Source organism: Haliaeetus leucocephalus, unplaced genomic scaffold (assembly GCF_000737465.1).
Source record: "Haliaeetus leucocephalus isolate CR32 unplaced genomic scaffold, Haliaeetus_leucocephalus-4.0 Scaffold143, whole genome shotgun sequence".
Lineage (NCBI taxonomy): Eukaryota > Metazoa > Chordata > Aves > Accipitriformes > Accipitridae > Haliaeetus > Haliaeetus leucocephalus.
The window spans coordinates 1,327,268-1,349,284 of NW_010972579.1; the positions used below are offsets into that span (position 1 = coordinate 1,327,268).

Sequence of the window (22,017 nt, forward strand, 5' to 3'; positions counted from 1 at the left end):
TCACCCAGTGGGCAAAATCTCAGTCCTAGTGAAGGAATACCACCATTTCCCTTGTAGATGATAAAGATGGCTTTTGCCAGCAGCTCCCATTGCATCAGCTGATGTTGCATTACATTGCAGCATGGAAGTCAAAATACTTTCACTGCTTTACACCAGCTGAGGACCCCTCCTAGGCAAATGCAAGTAAGAACTGAAGAGAAGAAATAAATCTTCAGAGCTGGGTTCCCTGGTTGCCTAATGTGGTGGTTTTACTGTACCAACATCCCGCTGAAGCCATGGTTGCACTGTCTGAGACCTTATCTATAGCTTTTGTAAGAAATGGAGGGGAAAACCCAGCAGACTCCAGTACCCACAAGCATGCCTGAAGCAGGCGATGGGGCAATCGCAGCCATGCTGCTAAACAGCAGGTCAGCATTGATGGCCAGGTGAAACACGGCTGGCTTTGTTGCCTGAAGACCTTGTTAATATTAACGACATTGTGCAACACAGCCTACCCCTGGGGTATGCAGTAGATCATTAGAGGATTTTTAATTAGTGGTCCCTGCAAAGCCCTCGTCTTTAGCAGTGGTTAATTCATGCAACAAAACTTTGCCTGTGGGGACTATGAACCATTACCCTACAGGTCTATGTAACACGCAGCTGTGAGTCAGGGCTATATTTACACCTGTATATACACATATGTACATATATGTATGTATGCATGTATCTATATATGTAAACTTCACTTTGTCTGATGCAATGAATTGGGTTGTTTGACACTGCAGTGCTGCTAACAGTATATGTATCACAGCATTAACAATAATGATCTTTGCTGGCCATATAAGCCTGGAAGGGAAGGGGCTTGCTGATCTGGTGTTTTTACATAGGCACCAAAAAAAATTAAAAAAATGAGCAACCTAGAAGAAAACTACGGTTAACAACGTCACACTGATCCACAGCCGTTCCCAGAGACTTTCATGCCTTGTCTGCACCAGTGTGTGACCTCTTCCTAGGTTAGCTGCAGCCCTGAATCAAGGCTTTCCCGTCTCCTGCCATATGGAGGCAGTGGAGTGAGAGAGAGAAGGGTGAGAAAGAAGAAAGGGTCAGGTAAAACTGGTGTAGAGCTAAAAAGTGCTTAAAAGAGCCATTCAGGTCAACCCAGACTGGTTCAGAGCAGTTGTTGACCTCTAGTATTTACATGCAACAGGGAGAGGCCCAGGTGGGAGTTGGGACTACAGGCAAAAAGGTATTTAGGTGCCTGACAAGCTGACTAAGCAGGCTAGAGAAAGGCAGAGATAGACATGTGAAGGGGCTTATACAGGGCAGGAGGAGACTCTCTGACTCTGAGAGCAAGAGAGGGCTTTGGAGTTTGCAATAGATTTGAATGCTGCTGAGCTGGATGCAGAGCAAACCAGCCTTGCAAGGACACAAGAAGCACCATGCAGATGAAGCAACTCTGGCAGTGAAGGTAACAGAGACCCTGGGCTAGGTGTGGAAGAACAGTCCCAGTGGATGGAAAATGCTAACCAGCTTGCAGACGTCACTGGCTGCAGTATCAGCATTGACTGGCTCCACCCTGTGCAACCTCATATAACTCCTGGGAAACCCTGTGATTGCTGTAGCATAAAAAAAAAGATAAGAACAGGATCATGTTATCCCAGGACATGTGCAGGCACCACGAAAAGTGTCTCTGCTAGGCTCTCAGTTGGAAAACCCTGCATACAGGGCTGGCTCAGCCTGGCAGCCCCTTGCCCTCGCTCTGCCCTGCTCATGCCACCATCACCCGGTGTGCTTGGTGGGACTGAGCCTTGGAGAAATGCAAGTGGGGCCTTGGAGCCTCCCACTTGCAAACAACATTTTGGGGATGGAAATTAGGGCAAAAAAGCTGATTTTGGCACTCTTTCTGCTGCAAAGAGGCAGTGATAACCATTGCCCCCTCTTCCTCTGAGTTAGCAGAGGAGAACCTAGGAAAGCTTGGCTTTCTTGCACCATGCATGTAGTTAATCAGTGTCTCCCTGGGTTTCCTGACCCTGTTTGGCCTCGTGTGGTGAGCACAGAAGTAGCTGCAGGCAGTGGGCAGGAGGCACAGGCGTGTGCAGGGCAGCGGGCTGGCTGGGCCTCCTGTTACCACTGTACACAGCACACCCAGCAACACGCCAACACCGCTCTGGCTGCTCTGCTCCGCGTCCTGGGGTGCTCAGCCTGTGTGGGGAGTCGCATCTGCATCCAAAACTATGGTAAGTGGCCTTTCAGCAAAGAGCATTTTTAAAAAGTGAAGTATCTTAGAAGTGGCAGGTGGGTATAGCAAAAGGAAAATTGTAATGTGGGGCAGCAGCAAATCCCTAGCTAGAGACTAAGAACAATATAGGTCTTTCACAGATTTAAAACTATGTATTTTAACTATCTTTGTTTAATTATTGTTTAGGACACAGTTAGGAAAATGAGCAAACACTGCTTCTGGAAGTGATCTAGGTTTAGGTCAGAGCAGGGCACCACGGAAGGCAGCAGACTGTTGTGGTATTAAAGTGTGTCCAGTGTTTAGTGTGTACTGTTTTCAAAACAGGCTAATTCTGTTTCCCTAAAACAGGTACACTCAGGAGGGATTTGTAAGTTCATTCAAAATGAGTGATTGTAGAGAGTTCCAATGCGATACTTTTAGAAATCTCCCTTACCAGGAGCAGATGGTGAACAAACTGGCAGAATTTTTTTTGCAGGATTTGGCAAAGCAGTAGATAGCAGTTCTGGATGGGGAAGGAAAAGGAAGGGGTCTTTTTGTTTGCTTCCACATAAGAAGCTCTGACCCACTCCCTGATGCCTGCAGTGTGTGCAGGCTGGTGGGGGCTGCAGTGGAGTCAGAGGATGGCTGCAGGATGAGCCCTAACACATTCCTTTTGCCTTCCAGCACTTTTCTGCAGACTTTTACCACACACTGCACCAGCCAATGCCCAGGGCTCCGGGGATGCCAGGGGCATCCCCAGGACTCACCATCCCAGTGGACGTCCCCCCCTTCCACTTCCAGCCCCGCCGGGTCAGCGTGGACTGGCGTCACTTAAGTGCCATCGATGTGGACCGGGTGGCCCGGGAGGTGGACGTGGCTGCGCTCCAGGAGCACATCGCCGGTGTCACCTTCTGCAACCTGGATGGGGAGCAGTGCCCCCACTGCAGGCAGCCGGCAGACCCCGTCCTGCTGAAGGTGCTTAGGATGGCCCAGCTGAGCATCGAGTACCTGCTGCACTGCCAGGAGTGCCTGGGGACCAGCCTGGCCATGCACGCCCAGTGCCTGCAAGTTGCCCATGCCAAGCTGGCTTGCACTCAGCAGCAGGCTGCAGAACAGGCGACCCAGCTCCGGGGCGCAAAGGAGGAAAGCAGGAGGTGGAAGAAGCTGATTGCCATGCAGCAGCTCCTCCTGCAAGCTGGCCCCAACACCTGCTGCAAGGTGCGTGGTGGAAAGGTGTAAGGGGTGTAAAGCGCATCCCCGTGCAGGATGCTCTTTGCTGGATCCTGCCTTTGTAGCCCGTCGTTATACCTTGGGCCCAGAAAATATGCTGGCCAGCCCTGCTGCTTTCCCTGGCACTGGTTTGTCACCTTCATGGATATGGCAAAGTCCTTGCCAGCCCAGAGGGAAGCTCCTTTTTTTGGGGAGGTGCCAACTGCAGGTAGTCAGAGCTGCACGGAATGTGGGAGAGGGTGCTGTAGAGGGCTGTCAGAGGAGATCTCATGAGATTCCTGTGTCCAGGGGGATATCTCGTGCCAGGGAGACTTTAAGCATCCTCCAGACCAGTGAAAGATTTCTGGAGCCTCCTGGATCTGGTGGTGATTTCCGCCCCCCCCCCCGAGGTTTTTCCCACCCTTTCAGCAGGAAGCCTGCTGGCTGTGCCTTTTTCCCTGCTTCTTCCCCATTGCCAAATCAACCCTCTGGCATACTCCTGGAGAATGAAAGCCACCCAGACCAGATGATTTGGGTTCATACAGCTCAGTCATCACTGCAAGCGCAGCTCTCCTTTCCTCCACAGCCAGACCAGGACCTCACTGATGCTTTCGCCACCTTACTGCACTGCTTTGTTGGGGAAAGCAGAATTTTTTTTCCCCAAGCGGCATCCCTGCACCATCTTGGCTTCTGCCTTCTCCTTACCTCTAAAGGGGTTTTCCTTTGGCTTCAGACAGAAGAAACTCCTAATACCCTCCATCTACATACCTCCAACACAACACCTACATCTCTTGAGGTCTCCCCTTTTGCTCTGAAGCAGCAAAACTTTGTCTGCCTTGCAGGGGACATGGGGAGTGCCCCTTTCTGGAGATCCCAGTCCCTCTGCTGACTTTTCCTCCCTCTCCAGTGCCACCTCTGCGATAAAGCCTTCATGAAGGACACCTTCTTGCAAGCCCACGTGCAGCGCCGGCACGCGGAGGCCACTGAGGCGGGTGAGCACTGGGATAGTTTCTTCCTTTGCTTTCCTAGACAGGTTTTTCTCCCATTGGATGTAGATGCTGGAAACCAGAATGACCATAGGAGGTTAAAACCAACTTCTTGTAACTTCTTTCTTCTTCTGCATTTCTGTGAATATTGACTGAATGCTTTCTGCTTGCTGCCTTTCCCTCAAGCACAGGTAGGACATGCAGTCGAATACAAGACCGCATATGCATTTACAGCTTGTCTCTGTGCCTCAGTTCCCCTAAGAATCTTCTCCATCCAAAGATTCCATGGGACCTTGGGGATGGAGCTACACTGGGGAGTTTGGGAGGGTGTTTTGCTAGAGTGGGAGAGGGGTTCACCTTTTCCATGCCTCTTTTTTGGCAAGGAATTGATGCTCCTTTGCAAAATGCTTTGAAAGCTGCAGGTGTAACATGCTGTGTCAGAGCTGTGGAGCCTCGTTACAGCTTCACCTACACTGTGCACTTGAATCTGGCAGGTAAAAAAGCTGCTTTTGTTGTTTGCCAGCGGGTGGAAACCCCAGCCCGGGGCTGATGCAATGCAACAGTTTGAGCTTTGCTCCAGAGACACCTTGCCTGGTGCAGCCTGAAATGTCCAAGCAGGGCACTTTGGCTCCTGGAGAGAGCAAGCCCAGTGCAAAGCCACTCTGCTCCACAAGCCACTAATCTCTCCAAGTTTACAAAAATAAAAAATAAAAGAATAAAAAAAAAATCAGGGGCCACATGGCCACCTTTGTCATGGTTTTTCCTGCAGCTCAGCTACCTGCTTCTCCGCCCTGAAACCCTACAGAGTTTTTGCTCGATGCTTTAGTAGGATTCTCCACCCCGCCCAAATTAAAATCCTGGTAGGAGCTGGCAGATCGCTCCCTTGCTCACAGTGCCTCTGTTTCCCTGAGCTTTGCAGAGAGGCAGAAGATGAAGCAGGTGGAGCAAATGGAGGCAGAGGTGGAGGAGCTGAAGGCGAAACTGCAGGAGACACAGCAGCAGCTGAAAGCGGAGAGGGAAGCGGAGAAGCTGCACAGGGAGCAGGTACAGGAGGAGGGCACTGCTGCCCTTTTGGAAAAAATGGGGGAGGAGAAGTGATGAAACACAGGGTGTTTTTAAAGCACAGGTGAAAAAGGCACTGAAAAATATTTTATGGTGGGTCTTGTGTTTATTTCTTTGGAAACTTTGCCCCAGAAAATTCCCATGGGAAATGTCATGTGGAAATAAGGACTGTGTAAGTGTGCCTGCCCAGGCGGGTGTGCTGCCTTGACATCCCCATGGTGCGCAGGCAGGCTCTGAGCAGCAATGGGTGTAATGAGAGTGTTGGTGCTCATCCCACTGGTGCCAGGGCAGAAGCCTTCGTTCTTCTGCTCTGCAGCCAAGACATCTCCTGCCCCGATTTTTCCATTCCCTTTAGGAAATGGAGAGAGCTCGCCAGCGAGAAGAGGAGGGTAGGAGAGATTTGGAAAGGTGGAAAGAGGAGGAGAGGATGAAGCTGCATGAAAAGATAGATGGCCTGAGGCAGCTCTTCCTTGCAGCGTTCAAGGATGTGTCCAGCAGGACCATTGCCATGGAGGGGGTGAGCAAGCACCCAGCATGCTCCTCAAAGCAGGCGAGGGGACATCCAAGCCTGCTGCTTCACCTGGTCCAGGTGGCGTCACAGGTTCACAGCCCAAAGAGGCCTTATTTCTTTGCTCCTGGGGCATGCAAACTTTTTGGGGTTGGCAGAAGTGGCTGGCCAAGGTTGGGCTCCCCAGGAGGAAAGCGGAGCCTCCTGTGGGACACACAGCTCCTTCCTCTCCCCACTGCAGATACTGCAGGAGCTTCAGGCCAGAAAGGCGATGATGTCCAACCTGGGCACCCTGCGGGACGATGACACCAAGGAGGCACAGTGGCAGGCACCAAGCCGGGCAGAGCTGTGGGGTGAGCGGGAGAGGATGGCAGTGCAGGTGAGCATTGTGGTAGCCATGTCCTTACTCCTACTGTGCATCCCAAGAGGTGCATTTGGATGGACATGGACCCAGATCCATGCATCTCTGTGTGCATCTGCTTTGTGGATGTCTGATCTCAGCTCAGGTTCAGGTAGCAATGGGCTCCTGCTGGTATAGAGCACTGACAGTCTGAGTCCAGAAGTGGGACCTGGAGGGTGCAGAGGGCATGTCACAGTCCCAGGTCAGCCCTGCTTGCTGCAGGGAAACCCATCTTCACCGGAGCACTGCATAAGGTCACCATATGGAAAAACACTTAACTAAACAAAAGTTATTTACCTGTGCATCAGCCTCCTTCTCAACATCTAAAAACATCTGAAGAAGGCTTTACCATGCATGGTACCTCTGAGCATGGAGTGAGTTGGGAACGGCACTGCCGTTACAGTGCCATCTGTCCTTTGGGACCCAAAGGGAAGCTGAATTTCTCTGAGCACAGATGCAATCAGGTGCCCATGCCCACAAGAAGCCCCCAACCTGCAAACTGAGGAGGGCAATGCCTGTGTGTTTAATATGGCAGAGGGCAGAGCAGAGGCAGGTGCTGAAGGACCTGTGGAGGGAGAACTGGGCACAGGAGGTCCAGGTAGGTGCCAGATGTCCTTGGCAGCTCCCAGGCACCTTGCTCAGAAAAGGCCTTGTTTCCTTTATGGTTCAAAGCCCAGAGATGTTAGGTCTCTTCAGAAGAACCAGGGATGACCTCTCTGTCCAGCAAGTGGTAGGTGGAAGGAGCAGGGCTACACTTTAAATGAGCTGTGGCTGGATTTCAAAGCCCAGGGCAACAGAGTATAGCTATTATATTATCAAGGGGAAAAAATAAAGGAAATGCAGTGACCAAAGCTGTGTCCTACCACAGCCTATGAGAAGACATGAGCTTGCCGCCAGCATACTTTGATGCTGGCCGTACATCTTCTGCAAGGCCAGATCTGCCCTTTGGAGGATGTGTCAATGATGAATAAAAATCCAGAGAGCTGCCCTTGCTGGTGAAGGGAAGAGGTGGCACAAAACCCATTTTTACCATGTTCAAGTCGTCTTGTTCCTTTTTTTCCCCTTTCAGTTGAAGAAAGACAACAAGACACTCCGTACCACCCCATCCCAGGACCAGGGGGCAGTTATGGACCGTGCCCCTCAGCAGATGGATGCCCTCAGCACCCGTCTTGGGGAGCAGCCCAAGGTCACAAACTGCCAGGAGAAGGCGGCAAGTGAAATAAAAAAGAAAAGAGGCCTCGGTTCATCAAGAGGGTTTAAGCAGATGTTTAACTCTAAGCAGCCTTAAAATTTGTGCTGAGTTAAGACTAAGCCTAATTTCAAGCCCATTCTATAATGCTTTGCTACATTCAGCTCTTTATTTGCACTCATTAAACAAGAAGCATTACATGAATATTGTTGGCATGAACCATGCCCACTGGGGTGTAGATCACCAGAGCAACACTTTGCATTACAATTTGGAGCATCTTTTACTTGTTGCCTAGATCCATGAATAGCATGTGGGGTATAACAGGATGTCATCCGATGTGCTAGTGATCATGTTATGGAAAGGAAAGCCCCTAAGCTGACCCCTTACAGGTATGGTCTGCATAAGGGAAATAGCTCTTGCAGAGTGTATGTGCCCACTTTAGGCTCTTGCTATTTTCTGCTCCTTTTTTGAATGCATTTAATAATAACACTCTGCAGAGAGAGGAAAATTTACCCAAAATTACAGACAAAGAAATGATCTTTGAATGATGCCCAGTCTATTTCTTTACAGATCAAGCTGCTCTCTACAAGCAAACCTGAAGGTAGTGATTGCATTTTTAAAGTGAATCAGTTTGGGTCTAGATAAATTTTTCATAGCTAAAAGCCCTTCAGACCACAATGTCTTCTCCGTGTCCCTCTACAAAAGTGTGCCATGGAGTCCTCTCCAGGGAGCTGGCTATATGTCCTCTCACACGAGGCCGTGGAGTGGACACCTTGCAGTCCCTTACTATCTGCTGCAACAGCTCTGGTAGCTGGCACAAAACTAACTTGTCTCTTGGGTGGGTTTTGCATTGTAGCCATACCCCAAAGGAATGAGATTTCAATCAGCAAATGGATGAACTTGCGTCCTCCAAAATGATGCCAGTGGTTATTTGCATAAAAATAAGGAGCTAAGGCACACTGTGGTTTCTTCTTTACAGTCTGGGTTTTCTATAATCAGGTGCCAGGGAAAGAAAGTGGGGGTTTCTCAGCTCCCTAATGCCTGCAGCACAGCCGCAGACCCAGCCAGGTGCTGCTGTTCAGAAAACAAAAAAGGCCATAAAACAGGGATGGCTATTAGCAAATACCCAAGGGGTACATTGTTGACCCCAGCCCTGAGGGGCAGCAGATGTTTTCCCACTGACACCCTCCAGCTGGTGGCCTTGGCGGGCAAGCGCCCCGGGGTTTCCCTTGGGGATGTTCTCCAAGGGCTGGTGCCAGAGCTGGGCCAGCCTTGGATCCCCAGAGGGACCGGTGTGTCCATTTCCATACTTTCCATATAGGGAAACCCGGTGGTGATCAGCACTTGCTTTTGCACTGGGGCCTCATCTCCTCTTTGACCCTCACAGGCTCTTTCTTCCCTGCAGTGACCCGGGAGGTGACCAAAGTGGTGGCTGATGAAGAGTCATCAGGTAGGTACCGGTGTTGGGAGCATCCCTGTCCCGAGAGCACCAGGATGAAGCTGGCGTTTGGCTTGGGGTGTTGTGTGGTGAGGACGAGGGGGTGCTGGGCAAAGCTGGCAGTTGATGAGGTGGTAGGCTGGGGGCAGAGGGGCTGAGCTCGCTGGCCCCACTCGGCTGTGCAGAGCGTGACAGCACCATGACCAGCCCTGCTGCCAACCCTTCACCCAGGAAAGCTGTCCCAGGCAGCTGCTGGTCTGTGGGTGGGATTTTGGAGTAGTTGTGGGCAGGAGATAATCAAATCAGAGGAAGTTGCCCCTTCATAGAGGGATGTAGTCTGCTGAGAGCAACCAGTTGCTTGCTCTGGGACTGGTGGGACCCATGTCCTCAAAGAGGAGAAGGGTCCCACCAGCCCCCTCCCCAGGACACAGCCCATGCATCGCTGCACTGGTACCAGCACACACCTTTACTCCAGACAGGGAGGAGGCTGCCCTGGGCGGGAAGCAGAGGCTGCTGGAAGCCCTGCGGAGAAACCCAAACCTCCTGAAGCAGTTTCGCCCCATCCTGGAGGAAGTGCTGGAGAAAAAGCTGGAGAGCATGGGGGTCAAGAGGGTAAGTCTGTCCTTTCAGTGCCAGGATTTGCAATGCCAGTGCTGAGTGTGTGCAGGGACAAAAAGACTGCTCTGAACTGATTCTTTTTTGGGAGGGAGCAACCAAAACACTAACAGGCAGTGAAAAAAAAATAAAAAAAATCCCCATCTGGAGCAATCACACTCAGAGGTAAATGGGAAGGTGGAGGCAGAATCACACAGCACAGGGAATAAACTGCCATGCTCCCATCTCTGAGGGTTGTTAGTATCTCTCCAGCAAATCTTTCTCACAAGCAGCCTTTCATATGCTAAATTACCCAGGGCTCCCTTTCTTCTAGGGAAGGAGGGTGTTTGAGGGCACAGCAGCCCCTGTCACGGGGATTTCAAGGGGACTTTCACTGTCCGAGTCCTTTTCATGACAAGCATGTTAAACAGTACCTCCTCCAAGTCTTCCCGAGCTCCCGGCAATGCAACACCACCACCTAGCACCTTGCAGAGCTGGTGCAAGGGCAGTGAGCAGGCAGGCAGCCGGCATTTCTGAGCAAGGCAGCATTTCCATTTTGGGTCCTGAAAGCACAAAGAGAAAAGGAGCACTCCTGGATTCAGTTCACATAGGCTGGAGCCCTGGCATGTCCCCCCTTTTCCCGGCATGTTATTCGGGAACACTGAGGTGGTGTCAAAAGCAGTAGAGGTGCCCAAAGCTGGACCCACAGGTGTACACCCCCCTTCACCCTTCCCTTCTCATAATATTACATTGCTACAAGCCCAGGATATTCATGGTCACAAAACCTCCTCGAGCTGTAAATACCTCCCAAGAGAAAATGCTGCGCTTACCCTGTAGCCTAGAAAATGCCCCAAACAGCTGAGATTTACTCTTCAGCAGTCATTTACCAAAGCAGATGAGGGCTTTGCAAATGTGGGCTGTTTGCATGGGATACATTGTGCTGGGGAAACGATGGATGTCAGGGCTGGTGTCAGCTTCCTTGGGGTTTGGACAGGGCTTGGAGCTTGCAGGATGCTCTTGAGATATGGGTAATGCTGTCGAGGGCTTGTTTCACCAGCTGGTGCTGCGGGAGGACAATATCAGGCTCCTCAGCTGCCCTCTACTTTAGGTTGTGAAGGGAATCTCCACTCAGACCTACAAAAGCCTCGAGGCTCTGGTCAGGCTTCAGCAGCAACAGAAGGCTGAGAAATTTCCTGGTCTCCTCCACCTGAGGGACGAGTTGGTCCGAGCAGTGATGGGGAAAGTCAGGCGATGCAAGAAGCTCAGCAGTGCTTTGCCTCGACAGCTCTCTGTCATCCCAGGTGAAGTGACCCCCTGTCCTCTCTAGATACCAACTGCAGGGACCTGTGGCCACCCACTTGCAGCCACGGGATGCTGTCCCCTCTCCCAGTGGGGCAACAAGACAGAGAAGGGCAGGAAAGGGCATTTAGAGTGTTGCACGTATCTGCAAGTGCTCTCTGCATATTGACCTCACATGGGTTGGCCTGACATATTCAGGAAAAAAAAATCAGCTGTCCCCAAAAGCCCCAGCAGAGTGAAATACAAGTTTGGCAGTGCTTGCAAATCCCCTTTTCCCCTTTTTTCTACATAATCCCATGTCAGATGGGCTGTGTGGCATCCCCAAGGGCAGCCCATGGGACCACCAGGAGTGGGTGGTGATTCTCCTTGCTCTCAATATTGCCTTCCAGCTCAAAGCCGGAAGACCCCCAGGTCCCTTTGTGGGTCACAGCCCATGGCGATACCAGCTACAGCAGAGCCTGAAGCCTTGGTGATCCCCCAGCCTGCTCCTTGGAGCAGAGCGTGCTCCACCCACAGCACCCCGAGGACTCTCTGGGGCACCCTGCGGACCTCCAAAGCCGGCAGCCCCCACCAAGGACTTGTCCCATGGCGGAGGTGAGTCCCATCGCCTCTTTTCGGTCTCCAGGCAGGTGGGCAGTGCCCAAGACCCTCAGGCACAACGTGGCCCCAAGTATACTGAGTGCTGCCCAAACACCAGCACCTTTGGAAATTGCCGAGTGGTGGATATTGTGGCACCCAGAGGGGTTTGTTTAGAAAAGGAGTTTCCCGGGGTCTCCCTGCCCATATGGGCTAACTCAAACAACTCAGCAAAGTCAGACCTGAGGGCCTGTGCCCGCCATGTGGTGCTGGAGACAAATATGGGGCATTTCCCACTGGTGTTTGGCTCCCTCTTCCCCTCCCAGCACCTTTGCAAAGGGATGAAGGAGTTCTCTTGGGGGTTTGGAGCAAAAGTAGTAAAGATGTAAAACAAAAGCTTGGAGAAACTGTGCAGACCATGAAGAGAAGAAGCAAGGCAGAGGGGGTATGAAATGGCAGCAGAGAGGAAGAGGAGCTCACCTGTGACCAAGAGCAGGTGAGGAAAAGGAGTTACTTCTTTGCTCCGGGAGCAAGAGGAAGCCAGATCTAGGTTTTAAACTTGAGCAAAGCAATACCGAACACAGGCAAGGTATGGGTGTGAGTATTTGTTGGAGATGCTCGCAGCAAGGTGTTTGCAGTTGGTGGGTGTGATGGATCTGTCCCTGTCCATGGGGAATGCAGGGCTTCTCCATGGGCTGCCCTGCTCAGGGCTGGATCATGGCTCAGAGCATCACAGGGTTTCCTTGCATCTGCTTCGGGAGTGGGGAAGGGGGAGGCCACAGCAAACCCCATGCCTGACCCGTTTCTCTGTGCACCAGCTCAGAAGTGATGCTGGGGGGGAAGCAGCCCACCCTGTCCCCCGTGAGACTCAGCCCTAAGCAAGAGCCAGCTCTCCCTGCAACGGTGCTGGGGGATGAGACTGACTCCGACAGGCCAGACCAGGACTTGCTGGAGGAAACAGCTGGTTCAGGTACCGCCTGTTCGTGTAGCAACCGCTGTGGGTCAGCAAGGTGGTGGGGACAGTCCTGGTTAGCACCATCAGTGCCTCTGTGTCACCTTCTTCCTGGCGCTGAAGTGTGACAAGTCTTAACCCACCATCCCCCACATCCAGCCAGGCAATGGGGCACTGGTGGCTTTATCCATCGGCAACTTGTGTGCCCAACCCTGCCAGGGTATTTTCCTAGGGAGCAATAGATCCTGTAGCTCTTTCTTTGCGTTGGGGGAAACGAGACTGTCTAGAGGATGCAGGGAGCCCCACAGGACCCAAAGGGCTGTCAAACACAAGGAGTAAAGCTTGTTTTGACTGTTGGCTACATGCTGTAAAACCCAATGTGAACTACGTGTCGGGATGATGTGGGGACTGCCCCATGGCCCCTCAGAGAGTTGGGGGGCAGTGGGAGGCACCTCTCACCTATGCATTAACTGCAGACAGCAGCAGGTACTCCTTGCATGTGGCTGTGGTGTGTCCCAGTCCAAAAAAGAGCTGTCGGTGCTGTGTCACACATGGCTAGCCCGGGCTGCGTGTGCGGGTGGAGGTTTGGTCCAGCATCCTTGCATGCACTGGAGCGTTACCCACCCAGTGCTTGCTCGGGGCAGGGGGACAGAAACCCCCATGGTTTATCTTATGCACAAATCATTTGCTTCCTGAAACAGCTCTGTTGGAATGGGTCCAGACAGTGCTAGTGAGTTTAAGCTATTTAGAAACCAACTCACACTGGGGTGGCTGGTGGTCCCCTCCCTTCTTACCCAGCTGTGCCATCACTGTGCCTTGGGGCTCCCTGTTTAACCTGCTCTGCCCCGCACAGGGACAGCCACATCCACGATAGTGAGGTTCTTGGAGAGATGCCTGGATGCGGTGGCACAGAGCCCACCTGGCAGGGTGAAACTCTTCCCAGCTGTGAGCTTGGCATCACCCAAAACCAGCCAGCCCACCAAGAAGCTCCAGGTATCTTGTGCAAATAGCCACAGGGATATTTTCTGACATGATTTCCATTTAAAAAAACACCATGTCATACCCTCTTCTCAGCTCCTACCTATCAGCACTGCCTCAGGACACAGTCTGTGCACAGGGAGGTCAAACTTACAGCAACAGAGACTTGGCCCCTTCATCCAGTTGCAGATATCTGTCCTTCCCCTGATGTTTGTCCATTCATCCTCTTTGGGGAAAAAAAAACATCAGTATTCGTGCAATTGGGAGCAAAACAGTAAGCACCAGAGAATCAAATTGAGAAAAGGTCTCTGGAACAAATCCAGAGATAATTGGAGTGATGCAATGGCAAAATTATTAAATTACTAAAATGGGACTTAAACATAACCTCAATTTATGGGGGAGAGCTGATGTAATTAAAGCGGTGGCAGTGTCAGAATCAAATTGCTTTTTTAGAAAAAAAAATTTAAAAGATTTTACCTAAGGAAGGCCTGGTACAAATAGTGGGAAGATTTTTTTTTTTTTTTCTTATTGCAATGACAATGAAATTCTAGGCCATCTGGCGTCATCTGGCAAAGGAAAAAAAAAAAAAGCGAAAAAAAAAATTTAAGCATGAGGTTTATGGGACAACTTGCAAGCCATGGAAATAGAGGAAGGATCTCCTGTGTGGTGTCCTGATGCAACCATGTTTGGGCCCTCTTTGCTCTAATTTTTGCATCAGCCTGATGGGGAAGAAATCCCTGTTGATTTGTAGCAGGGGAGCACAAAGTGCAAATGTGGGTTGTGGGTCCAGCCATGCTGCTCCCCTTCACCCTCTCTGTGCTCGTCTCCAGTTTGCAGGCGACAGCAGTGACATGGAGACCTTCTCCCTGGAGGACCTGGCTGAGCCACCACTGATGCTCAGGGGACCACCTCAGTCCCCAGGGCCCCGGGGAGCTGGGCTGCAAGGGGACAGACCCATGGTGGTGACAGGGAAGTGATAGTCCTCTGCCAGCAGCCACTGGATGGTGCCACAAGACCAGAAATGGGCAGCAGCCGGTCTGCAGCCTCCCCAGGGCTGCTCCTGGGCTCTGGGGACCCCCCCTTTTGGGAAGACCCCAATACTGGGGCTCTCCCAGACAGCACAGGGGTGTTGGGTCCTCCCGGGCCAGCCGCTGGGGTTTGCACCAAGGAGGAGAAATGCTGCGGGGTCTGAAAAGGAGTGATTGCTGATCTCCCTTCATCATGCACATGAGCAATAACACAGTGTCAGAAGGTCCCATCAGCTTTTGGATGCCCAGCAGCTCTCCCTGGGCTTTGCATCCCACAGGCTGGGGCCAGCTCTCTACACCGGCCACAGCCTGGCACTTGTGTGTGGCTTTTTCATTCTTTAAGCAATCCAGAAAACAATCAGGGAGGGGAGAAAGCAGCTTTCCTTCTTGTTGTGTCTCTCTTTGCCAGTGCTCCCAAGGATGATTGAAAATGTCTTGTTTTCTGCTCTAGGAGAAACCTGGCTTGAATCCACTCGGGCAGAGTAACAAGCCACAGTTGCTCTCTCCTTCCTCCTTTTCTTCTTGAAGTGGTGGAACCTCCAACCCAAAGGATGATTTTTTTTTTTTTTTCACTGTAAACATGACCACATAAGCCTGCCTCCACTGGTAATGCTCATCTGTGTAAATTAAGTTAATTTTCCTAATTCTCTCTGTATTTTGTACATTTGTGGCAGTGCATTTATGATCTTGATCCCTTAAAAGTATGAAATTTTGGAAAATACAACAGGAAAAACTGACACTTCTCAGTTTCTCTTCTCCAACGCACTCCACTGCTGGTTCAGACTTCTACCATTCCATATTTTTAACATTTGCATGTGAGTTTTAATGCTAGGGAGCAGACAGGCCAACCAGGGCTGACCAGAACAGGGTGAATTAATTTAATTTCACTGAACAGCAAAAGTGCTTTCCAGATAACTGTTCACAAACATGCAGAACCCCTCCCTGTATTTTGCAAATCACCATGTCCCCTGGTATGCGCACGTTCATCTGTGTGCTTATACCCACCCCTATGGCGTGGCTCTGTAGCTGCCTACCTTGAAAAGGATTTTTTCCATTTTAATCATTCAAGTTTAAGAACTGTACCTGGCTTGTGTTACTCATTGCTTACAGTGCTATGGCCAGATGTGTTACTTCGTGCTTAATTTTTACAGCTCTTGTTCTTTTTGGTGAGTGTCAATCATAACAAACACTGCTTTTAACAAATTAAATAAACGAGGGGTGTTTTCACCCCTTTCAGAGGACTAGTATTCATAACTGGGAAAAAGAAATGAGCTTTTTACGTCTAAAAAATTACAGGTGGAGGTTGCAAGGAGCATTTGCTCCTGGGAGAGGGGTGAGAGGAAACCCCTGCCCATGCAGCAGCCCTGGGCTGGGCTCTGGTGCTGGCACAGTCAAAAACCAGTGGGGAAATAACTTTCTGCCCCAAAGAGCGAACAGGTAGGAAAAGGACAGAAAGCAGAAACTGTTTCGCCTTGACTACGTGACAAGCTCAGTGCCAAGGCAGGCGCCCTGCCCAGTACTAAGATCTGAATCACACCCATTCCACCGGCTGCTGACCAGACCCTGCCAGCCCCAGGTCTGGCTGCTCTTGCTGCTCCTGCACGTATTCACCTGCCAACAGGTGCAGGAATCACTCTTACATTTGTTTTACTAGCAATTTTCATGCCTGAGGTGCTTTTGAGCCATTGCAGTGAGCTTCATGCACTCAACACCAAGTCCAGATGATGCCAGAAATGTGGGGGAAAAAACTTCCCCTAAGTTTGGGAAACTCCAAAAATAGCTGACAGCCTTGTGCTAAGAGAAGGGTGACACTCATACAGTGACAAATACATAAATACAGATACAGACAAAGCAGGTTTATTTCGGACTGGACATTTTGAGCATGTTCCACGGAAAGTTGATCTCTGCATGCTGCAAGCTGCAGTGAGCCACATGGCAGAGGATGCACAGTGGGCATGGAAAAGCCATGAAGCTTCACCCTGGATTATCACAGGTGATGGGCTCTGGCTGGAGAGAAGAGAAGAGAAGAGAAGAGAAGAGAAGAGAAGAGAAGGGAAGAGAGAAGAGAAGCAACTCCAACAATATCAGCTCCATCAGTGTGTCTTGTCCAGAAAAGATATTTAGTAATTTATTTCTCCCTGTTGTTTATGGACTCCTTCCCCAAATAAAGCAACTGCTTGTGTACCACTTTTTAGAGTACTATCCTTTTCTTGATGACACCAAATTGGGCCACATCATTGCTGGGTACTTGGCATGAGTCTTGTGCCCACTGTCGTGCTGCATGATGCCGAACAAGCGGAGAGCAGCAGGGAAGGTCCCCAAGCAGGCAGATCACTGCAGCCAGGGGAATGCAAAACAAAGCAAAACAAAACAAAGCCAGCAGAAAGCACACAATGGAAAAGAAAGTCAGAAGTGCAAATGGGGACTTTTGCTCACAGCCAAGGTTAAATAAGCAGACAGGTGTCCTGATATTTCCTTCGTGCAAAGATTTCTTTGTGACTGCATTAAGGGAACAAATTCAGCTTCTCCCAGAGGACAACAACAATGGAACAAGAGCTGCCTCCAAAATTCATTTCCCTCACCCTGTGAAGATGCGATGCTGCAACGCCACGAGATGATGCAACTTTGGTTAGCAGCAAAAGCTGTGGGAAGGCTGCTGCAGGCAGGTGGCCCATGCAAACCACAGGCATCCTGCCCTCATGCTGCCAGCACTTCTCAGAGCCTGACACTGCATTCCCTCCTTCTCAAACCTTTGCACCTGCTCCTCGGGTCAAATCCTGCCCACCGGCACGCTGTGGCTGTGCACTGCCAGCCTGCTGCTTGCTAGTGGGTGGTGGAGCAGGCTCGGTCCATGGGCTGGAGCACACATGCCTGTCTGTGCTGCTTAACACCCAGAGGCTTCTCCTAAAAAGCTAAAAAAAAAAAAACCCAACCAAAGCCCTGAAGTTTTGTTAAATGATGGAAGATGCAACCCTAGCATCATGACATGATTTGGAGAGCAGGGCCTGTCCAGTACCCGTGCTTCTTCCTGGGCATGGTTCTACCTTTCCTCCAGTGTAACCATCCCAATCCTCACCCCTCTGTCCTGACCTGCGTCCCCCAGCCGGGCATGTAACCCCATTCCTCCCATACCCAAACTGCTCCCCTTAAATTCTCACAGGTTTTTATTTTCTTCCTCCTAATTTTTCAGCCTTGTCTTCAGTTCAGCACAGCATGGAGAGTTTTCCATGGTCTTCACCAATTGCTGACACCTCATTTCTCCAACCAGACGTGACTTCTTTGGTTTCATCCTCTCTGGAGTCTCTGGGAACAGTAAACCAACATCCGAGCCAGCAATATAAAGAACTAGCCAATTTAATGAAAGAGAAACCATGCAAATTAGGGTTTCTCTCTGAAAAAAGGGACATTTGTACCGCCATGACAAATTGAAGGGTTGGTTTTAAAAACACTATCCCAGCTGATGGCTGCACAACCAGCTTCCAACTTGCAGGTACTGTAACAGAGCCATACCATTTAGGACATCCCTGGGGCATAGGCATGACCCCCTTCCCATGGGGACAAAGCAGCACAGCTACACTGAAATCATTGGTCAGGCCCTTGCTGAGTTGAATGCTGTTGGAGTCTCGTGTGCTTCAAAATAATATGTTTTGTTTTTCTCAATGACATTTGTTGTCTTTGTGGGGCTCCAGTTATTGGTAATACTTTTCTAAAGCATGAATATGCGTGGGACAATTAGTATATACTCAAACCACAGCACTAACAATCTCTGAATGCAGCGCATCTCTCCCAAATAATACCAAGCTGAAAAAAAAAAGGAAAAGAAAAATCCTATCAAATTTATTCAGCTGGAATATCTCACCCAGAGAGCTATTCTCCCATAATATTTGGGGCAAGCACAGTGTCATAAATCTTAGTGCTATTAATCCGTAGACTCATTCATCTCTGTTCAGCTATATAAAAGCAATAACCTTGTCACTATAGGAAGGAAGATTGGGCTTTTAATTGCATATAGATTTCAGGAGAGTTCTTATCTCATAGTCCAATTTGTAGCTTCAGATATGCGTCTTTGCTTCCCTTGGTCAAAGTCCATGCAAATCTGCCGTGCTCTCACATACTTATAAATGTTGCAGAAGCTCAGAAAGAACCTATATAGAGCTCTTCTGGCAGATAATACACACAGCCTTTTCAGCATTTGCTTTATTAGACAAGCCTACATTTAATTAGCTCCTCTGAAACAGGATATGCATTTTTTCAGAGGACGATCAAATTTATGGAAACAAAACCATTTCTAAGTGTGGGCACACGTACCCACACACATCCCCAATCACGATTTCCCTGACTTATCTCCCTTGGATCTGCAAGTGCTACCAAATGCATCCTTTGCCCTGCAGTTTATTGTCAATAAAGGCAAAATAATTGGGTGGTGGTGGTGGTGGTGGTGGTGGTGTGTGCGTGTGTCTTCCCTCCCTCACCAGTAACAATGGCAGGAGGAAACGCTGGATTTATTCATGGGGCCAAGAGTTCTGCAGTATCTGGGTTCTGATTATTTCTAGGCTTTACTCACCCAAAGATTTCTAGAGGTACAAACCTCCTTGTTGCTGTGCAATTGGTCAAACCAGCAAGCCCAGTTCAGCCCAGCAAATATTTAACTGCTCCTCCCAGACTGCAGCAAGGCAGGATGGTCATGGCTTTGCTCTGCATGCCTCGGTACGGCCCCGTACCCTCTGTGAGTTTCTGCCTGCAGGGTGACTGGGTGAGAGCAGCATGTTGCTCCTTCCAGCATCTCAGTTATGCATGTGGTGCTGAGTTTCAGAGCCTAAATTCACACCCTTTGGGGTAAAGTGCCTCCCTGCAGTGCTGGGGGACCCAGGAAGAGCGTGGGGTGCAGAGGCTGTGTTTTGGGTGGGTGGCCCCAGGGTGCTCCTCGGGCAGCATATGGACCGCGTGTTCCCCTTCTCCATGCAGCGGGCTGTGGACGTGGCACAGGGGTTTGTGTCCTTTGCATGTGGGCATTGGGGCATAGCAGCACTGGGACACAATGAGCTGCCACTAAGACAACATTGGGTCATCCTGGGGGGGGCTTTTGAATCTCACTTTTTTCTCAAAGTCCAAGAAATAATTAGGGTAGCCTCATTTTTTTCGGCCTGCGGGGCTGCAGAGGAAAGCCTGGAAATGGGAACTTTGTTCTCAGTAAAGACCCAGAGCTTTCCCTAAGCAGGTGATTTCAGCTGCAGGACTTTCAGGAGACAGATCAGTTCAGCTGAAAAGGGGATATTTGGGTCCGTCTCCCAAGACAGGGAAACACCAAGTGCTTTCTGCAGCAGGAACCACAGCTCCCTGATGCACAGTGCTCACAGCGGTGCCCACCACAAGACAAGGTCCATTATGGCCAGAAACAGAGGGGAGCAGCTGTAATATTAGGTGTTGTTACACCCCAAACAGGCTCATAAATAAATGGTTCTCTGCTTCAGAATTTGATTTTTTTCAGTAAAGTTCTCTGCATTAGGATTTTTCATACCGCAAGTTTTTGGCCGAGGTAAGGAAATGAAAACTGATGTTGGAAGATTAGAAATCTACACACTTGCACACATCAAAGTGAAACTGAGACATAGCCAGATTGGTGAGTTTGTCAAAGTATTTGTGTTGTATAAAAATAAAATGTAACTTTCAAAGGTGCTTCCTTGTGATTTTAACGTGTGCACCTTTTTTTGTTATAATGCAGTTGGAAACTTGTATTTCAAATATTTCTGCATGTCTTTCTGTATTTTTCATTATCCTGTGTACCTTTACCTAACCACCACTTACGCGCTTCCTATCTAAATTAAACATTCCTGGGCTTTTCAGCCCCTTTCCAGTGGAGGCTGACAGAAGTGAGAGCATACCAGCAATTTTTCTGCCCTCCTAAGAACAATGAAGTATTTAGAAGTGTTTAATTGCTACCTTGAAAGTCAGGCAGATGCTGGCCTGACCAAAGTTGCCTCAAAGCCAAAAAGAGCCATGCACTTGCCGAACTCTACTCCTCAGCAAGCCCAGGGTGCCAGCAAGAACCTCTGATTTCATTGCATCAGTGAGTTGGAGTCCCCTGATGCTCATTCGTCTGCTTTTCTGATATTTTGTCTCAGCATATAACTAACTATGTCTTACAAAGGAGAAAAAAAAAAGCTTCATCTTTTATTTTTTCCCTCAACCACACATATTTTTCCATACTGCTCCCAAGAACCTGCAGAACCCAAAGCCGGGGTGAGTTTAGCTGAGCAGGAAAGTTGGTAGCTGCTGTTCGTGACAAGGAAAGAACAAGTGAAAACAGTGATTTTGGTCTTAAAGACTTTTTCTTTTTTAATGTTGATGTAAAAAAACCCTAACCAACAAAACAAACAAACAAAAAACTAAATCCAGCATGCAAAAAAAGGCAGAAAAGCTAAGTCTGTACTGAGATGGAGACAAAACCATTGTAAAGAATATTGACATTTTTAAAAAATGACAGGATTTACCTCTGCGAAACTGAATTGTTCTCCTTTAAAAACAGATCCTTAAAACAAGTCCTTCACTAGTACGAAAGGGAGTCAGCACTGACATCCGGCAGAGGTAGTGATTTATCCCAGGTGGCAGCAGGGGCCAATGGCCAGCCTGAGATGGGACCAAGAGCTTCTGTTGGATGGAAGCTCTTCCCACCTCTCTGCATGGTGGTCATCTCCTCCAACCATCAGCCCCTGGAGCCGTACCCTGCCAGGCGTTTCCCCTCCTCCTCTCGCTGACCTGCCTGAAGTGCAACCTCTTCCACATCTCCTGGACCTGTGCTGGAGATGTGTCTCCTGTGGTGGTGGAGAGCTGGTGGTTGTGGAGAGCTGATGCTTATGGAGAGGTGATGGTTGTAGGGAGCTGGTGAGTGCAGTGTGTGCTCACTGGGAACGCGACTGTTCAGTGAAACAGCCTGCCCCCCCATTCATGCAAGCCACCAGAGATGCCAGCTAGACTGGTAGCTTGACCTACCAAAGGTCCAGCTCTGGAGAAATGTTCAGCTCTACCTCTGGTGCCTCCAGGACATGAAACCACTCAAGGGAATATCAGTACTTCAATACAATTTTGCCAGTTCTCTGCAGAGAACTTGTAATCATTGCAAGTGGGGCTAAAACCTATTGCAGATATCTATCAAAAATGCTACTTTGCAGGTTTTGGACCCCTTTTTTCTCTCTAACTTGTCCCTCAGTACCATTTGCTCTGCTCATAGGCACTTCCCAGAACTTCACTAGGATGTGCTCTGGAGCCGGGTGGAAGGACCTGCTAATGGCACGCAGCTCTCCCCTCCCATGTAAGTTTTTGTGTGTCTTCCTCTGACCCCTTCAAATAAGCTTCCTCTCTGATGGATTGGCTAAAAGAGGCAACGTCCCACTAAGGAGTTAATCTTCACATCATTGGGGGAAAAATTAACACAAGGAAGTCCTGATGTCAGTATGGAGTTACACATCTAATGCTCCCTGGGATTTCTGCTCCAAATGTAACTCTAATTAATTCTAAATGAGAAATTCTTCTGGCTTCATTAAAGATGACATCTGTGGGAACACCGGTCACACACAGAGGTTTTCAGCTATTACAGCAAATAT

General features: G+C 49.6%; 1 protein-coding gene across 1 annotated transcript; it reads left to right on the top strand.

The window, feature by feature from the left end:
- Positions 1 to 2,938: 2,938 nt before the first annotated feature.
- Positions 2,939 to 14,365, top strand: DZIP1L (DAZ interacting zinc finger protein 1-like). The gene is made up of 14 exons (XM_010561280.1): positions 2,939 to 3,415; positions 4,314 to 4,398; positions 5,312 to 5,436; positions 5,810 to 5,971; positions 6,204 to 6,341; positions 6,898 to 6,960; positions 7,432 to 7,576; positions 8,939 to 9,001; positions 9,465 to 9,601; positions 10,692 to 10,884; positions 11,272 to 11,476; positions 12,277 to 12,428; positions 13,264 to 13,403; positions 14,219 to 14,365. Exons 1-14 carry the CDS (start codon positions 2,939 to 2,941, stop codon positions 14,363 to 14,365), a joined length of 2,232 nt encoding a protein of 743 aa, XP_010559582.1.
- Positions 14,366 to 22,017: the final 7,652 nt, after the last annotated feature.

What these genes read in the sequence shown, in the direction of transcription:
- DZIP1L (XM_010561280.1), top strand. Translation starts at nt 2,939, where the DNA reads ATGCCAGGGGCATCCCCAGGACTCACCATCCCAGTGGACGTCCCCCCC. An exon ending in AGAAGCTGCACAGGGAGCAG is followed by an intron (nt 5,437 to 5,809) that starts GTACAGGAGGAG and finishes CATTCCCTTTAG; the next exon opens with GAAATGGAGAGAGCTCGCCA. An exon ending in GGCTGATGAAGAGTCATCAG is followed by an intron (nt 9,002 to 9,464) that starts GTAGGTACCGGT and finishes CCTTTACTCCAG; the next exon opens with ACAGGGAGGAGGCTGCCCTG.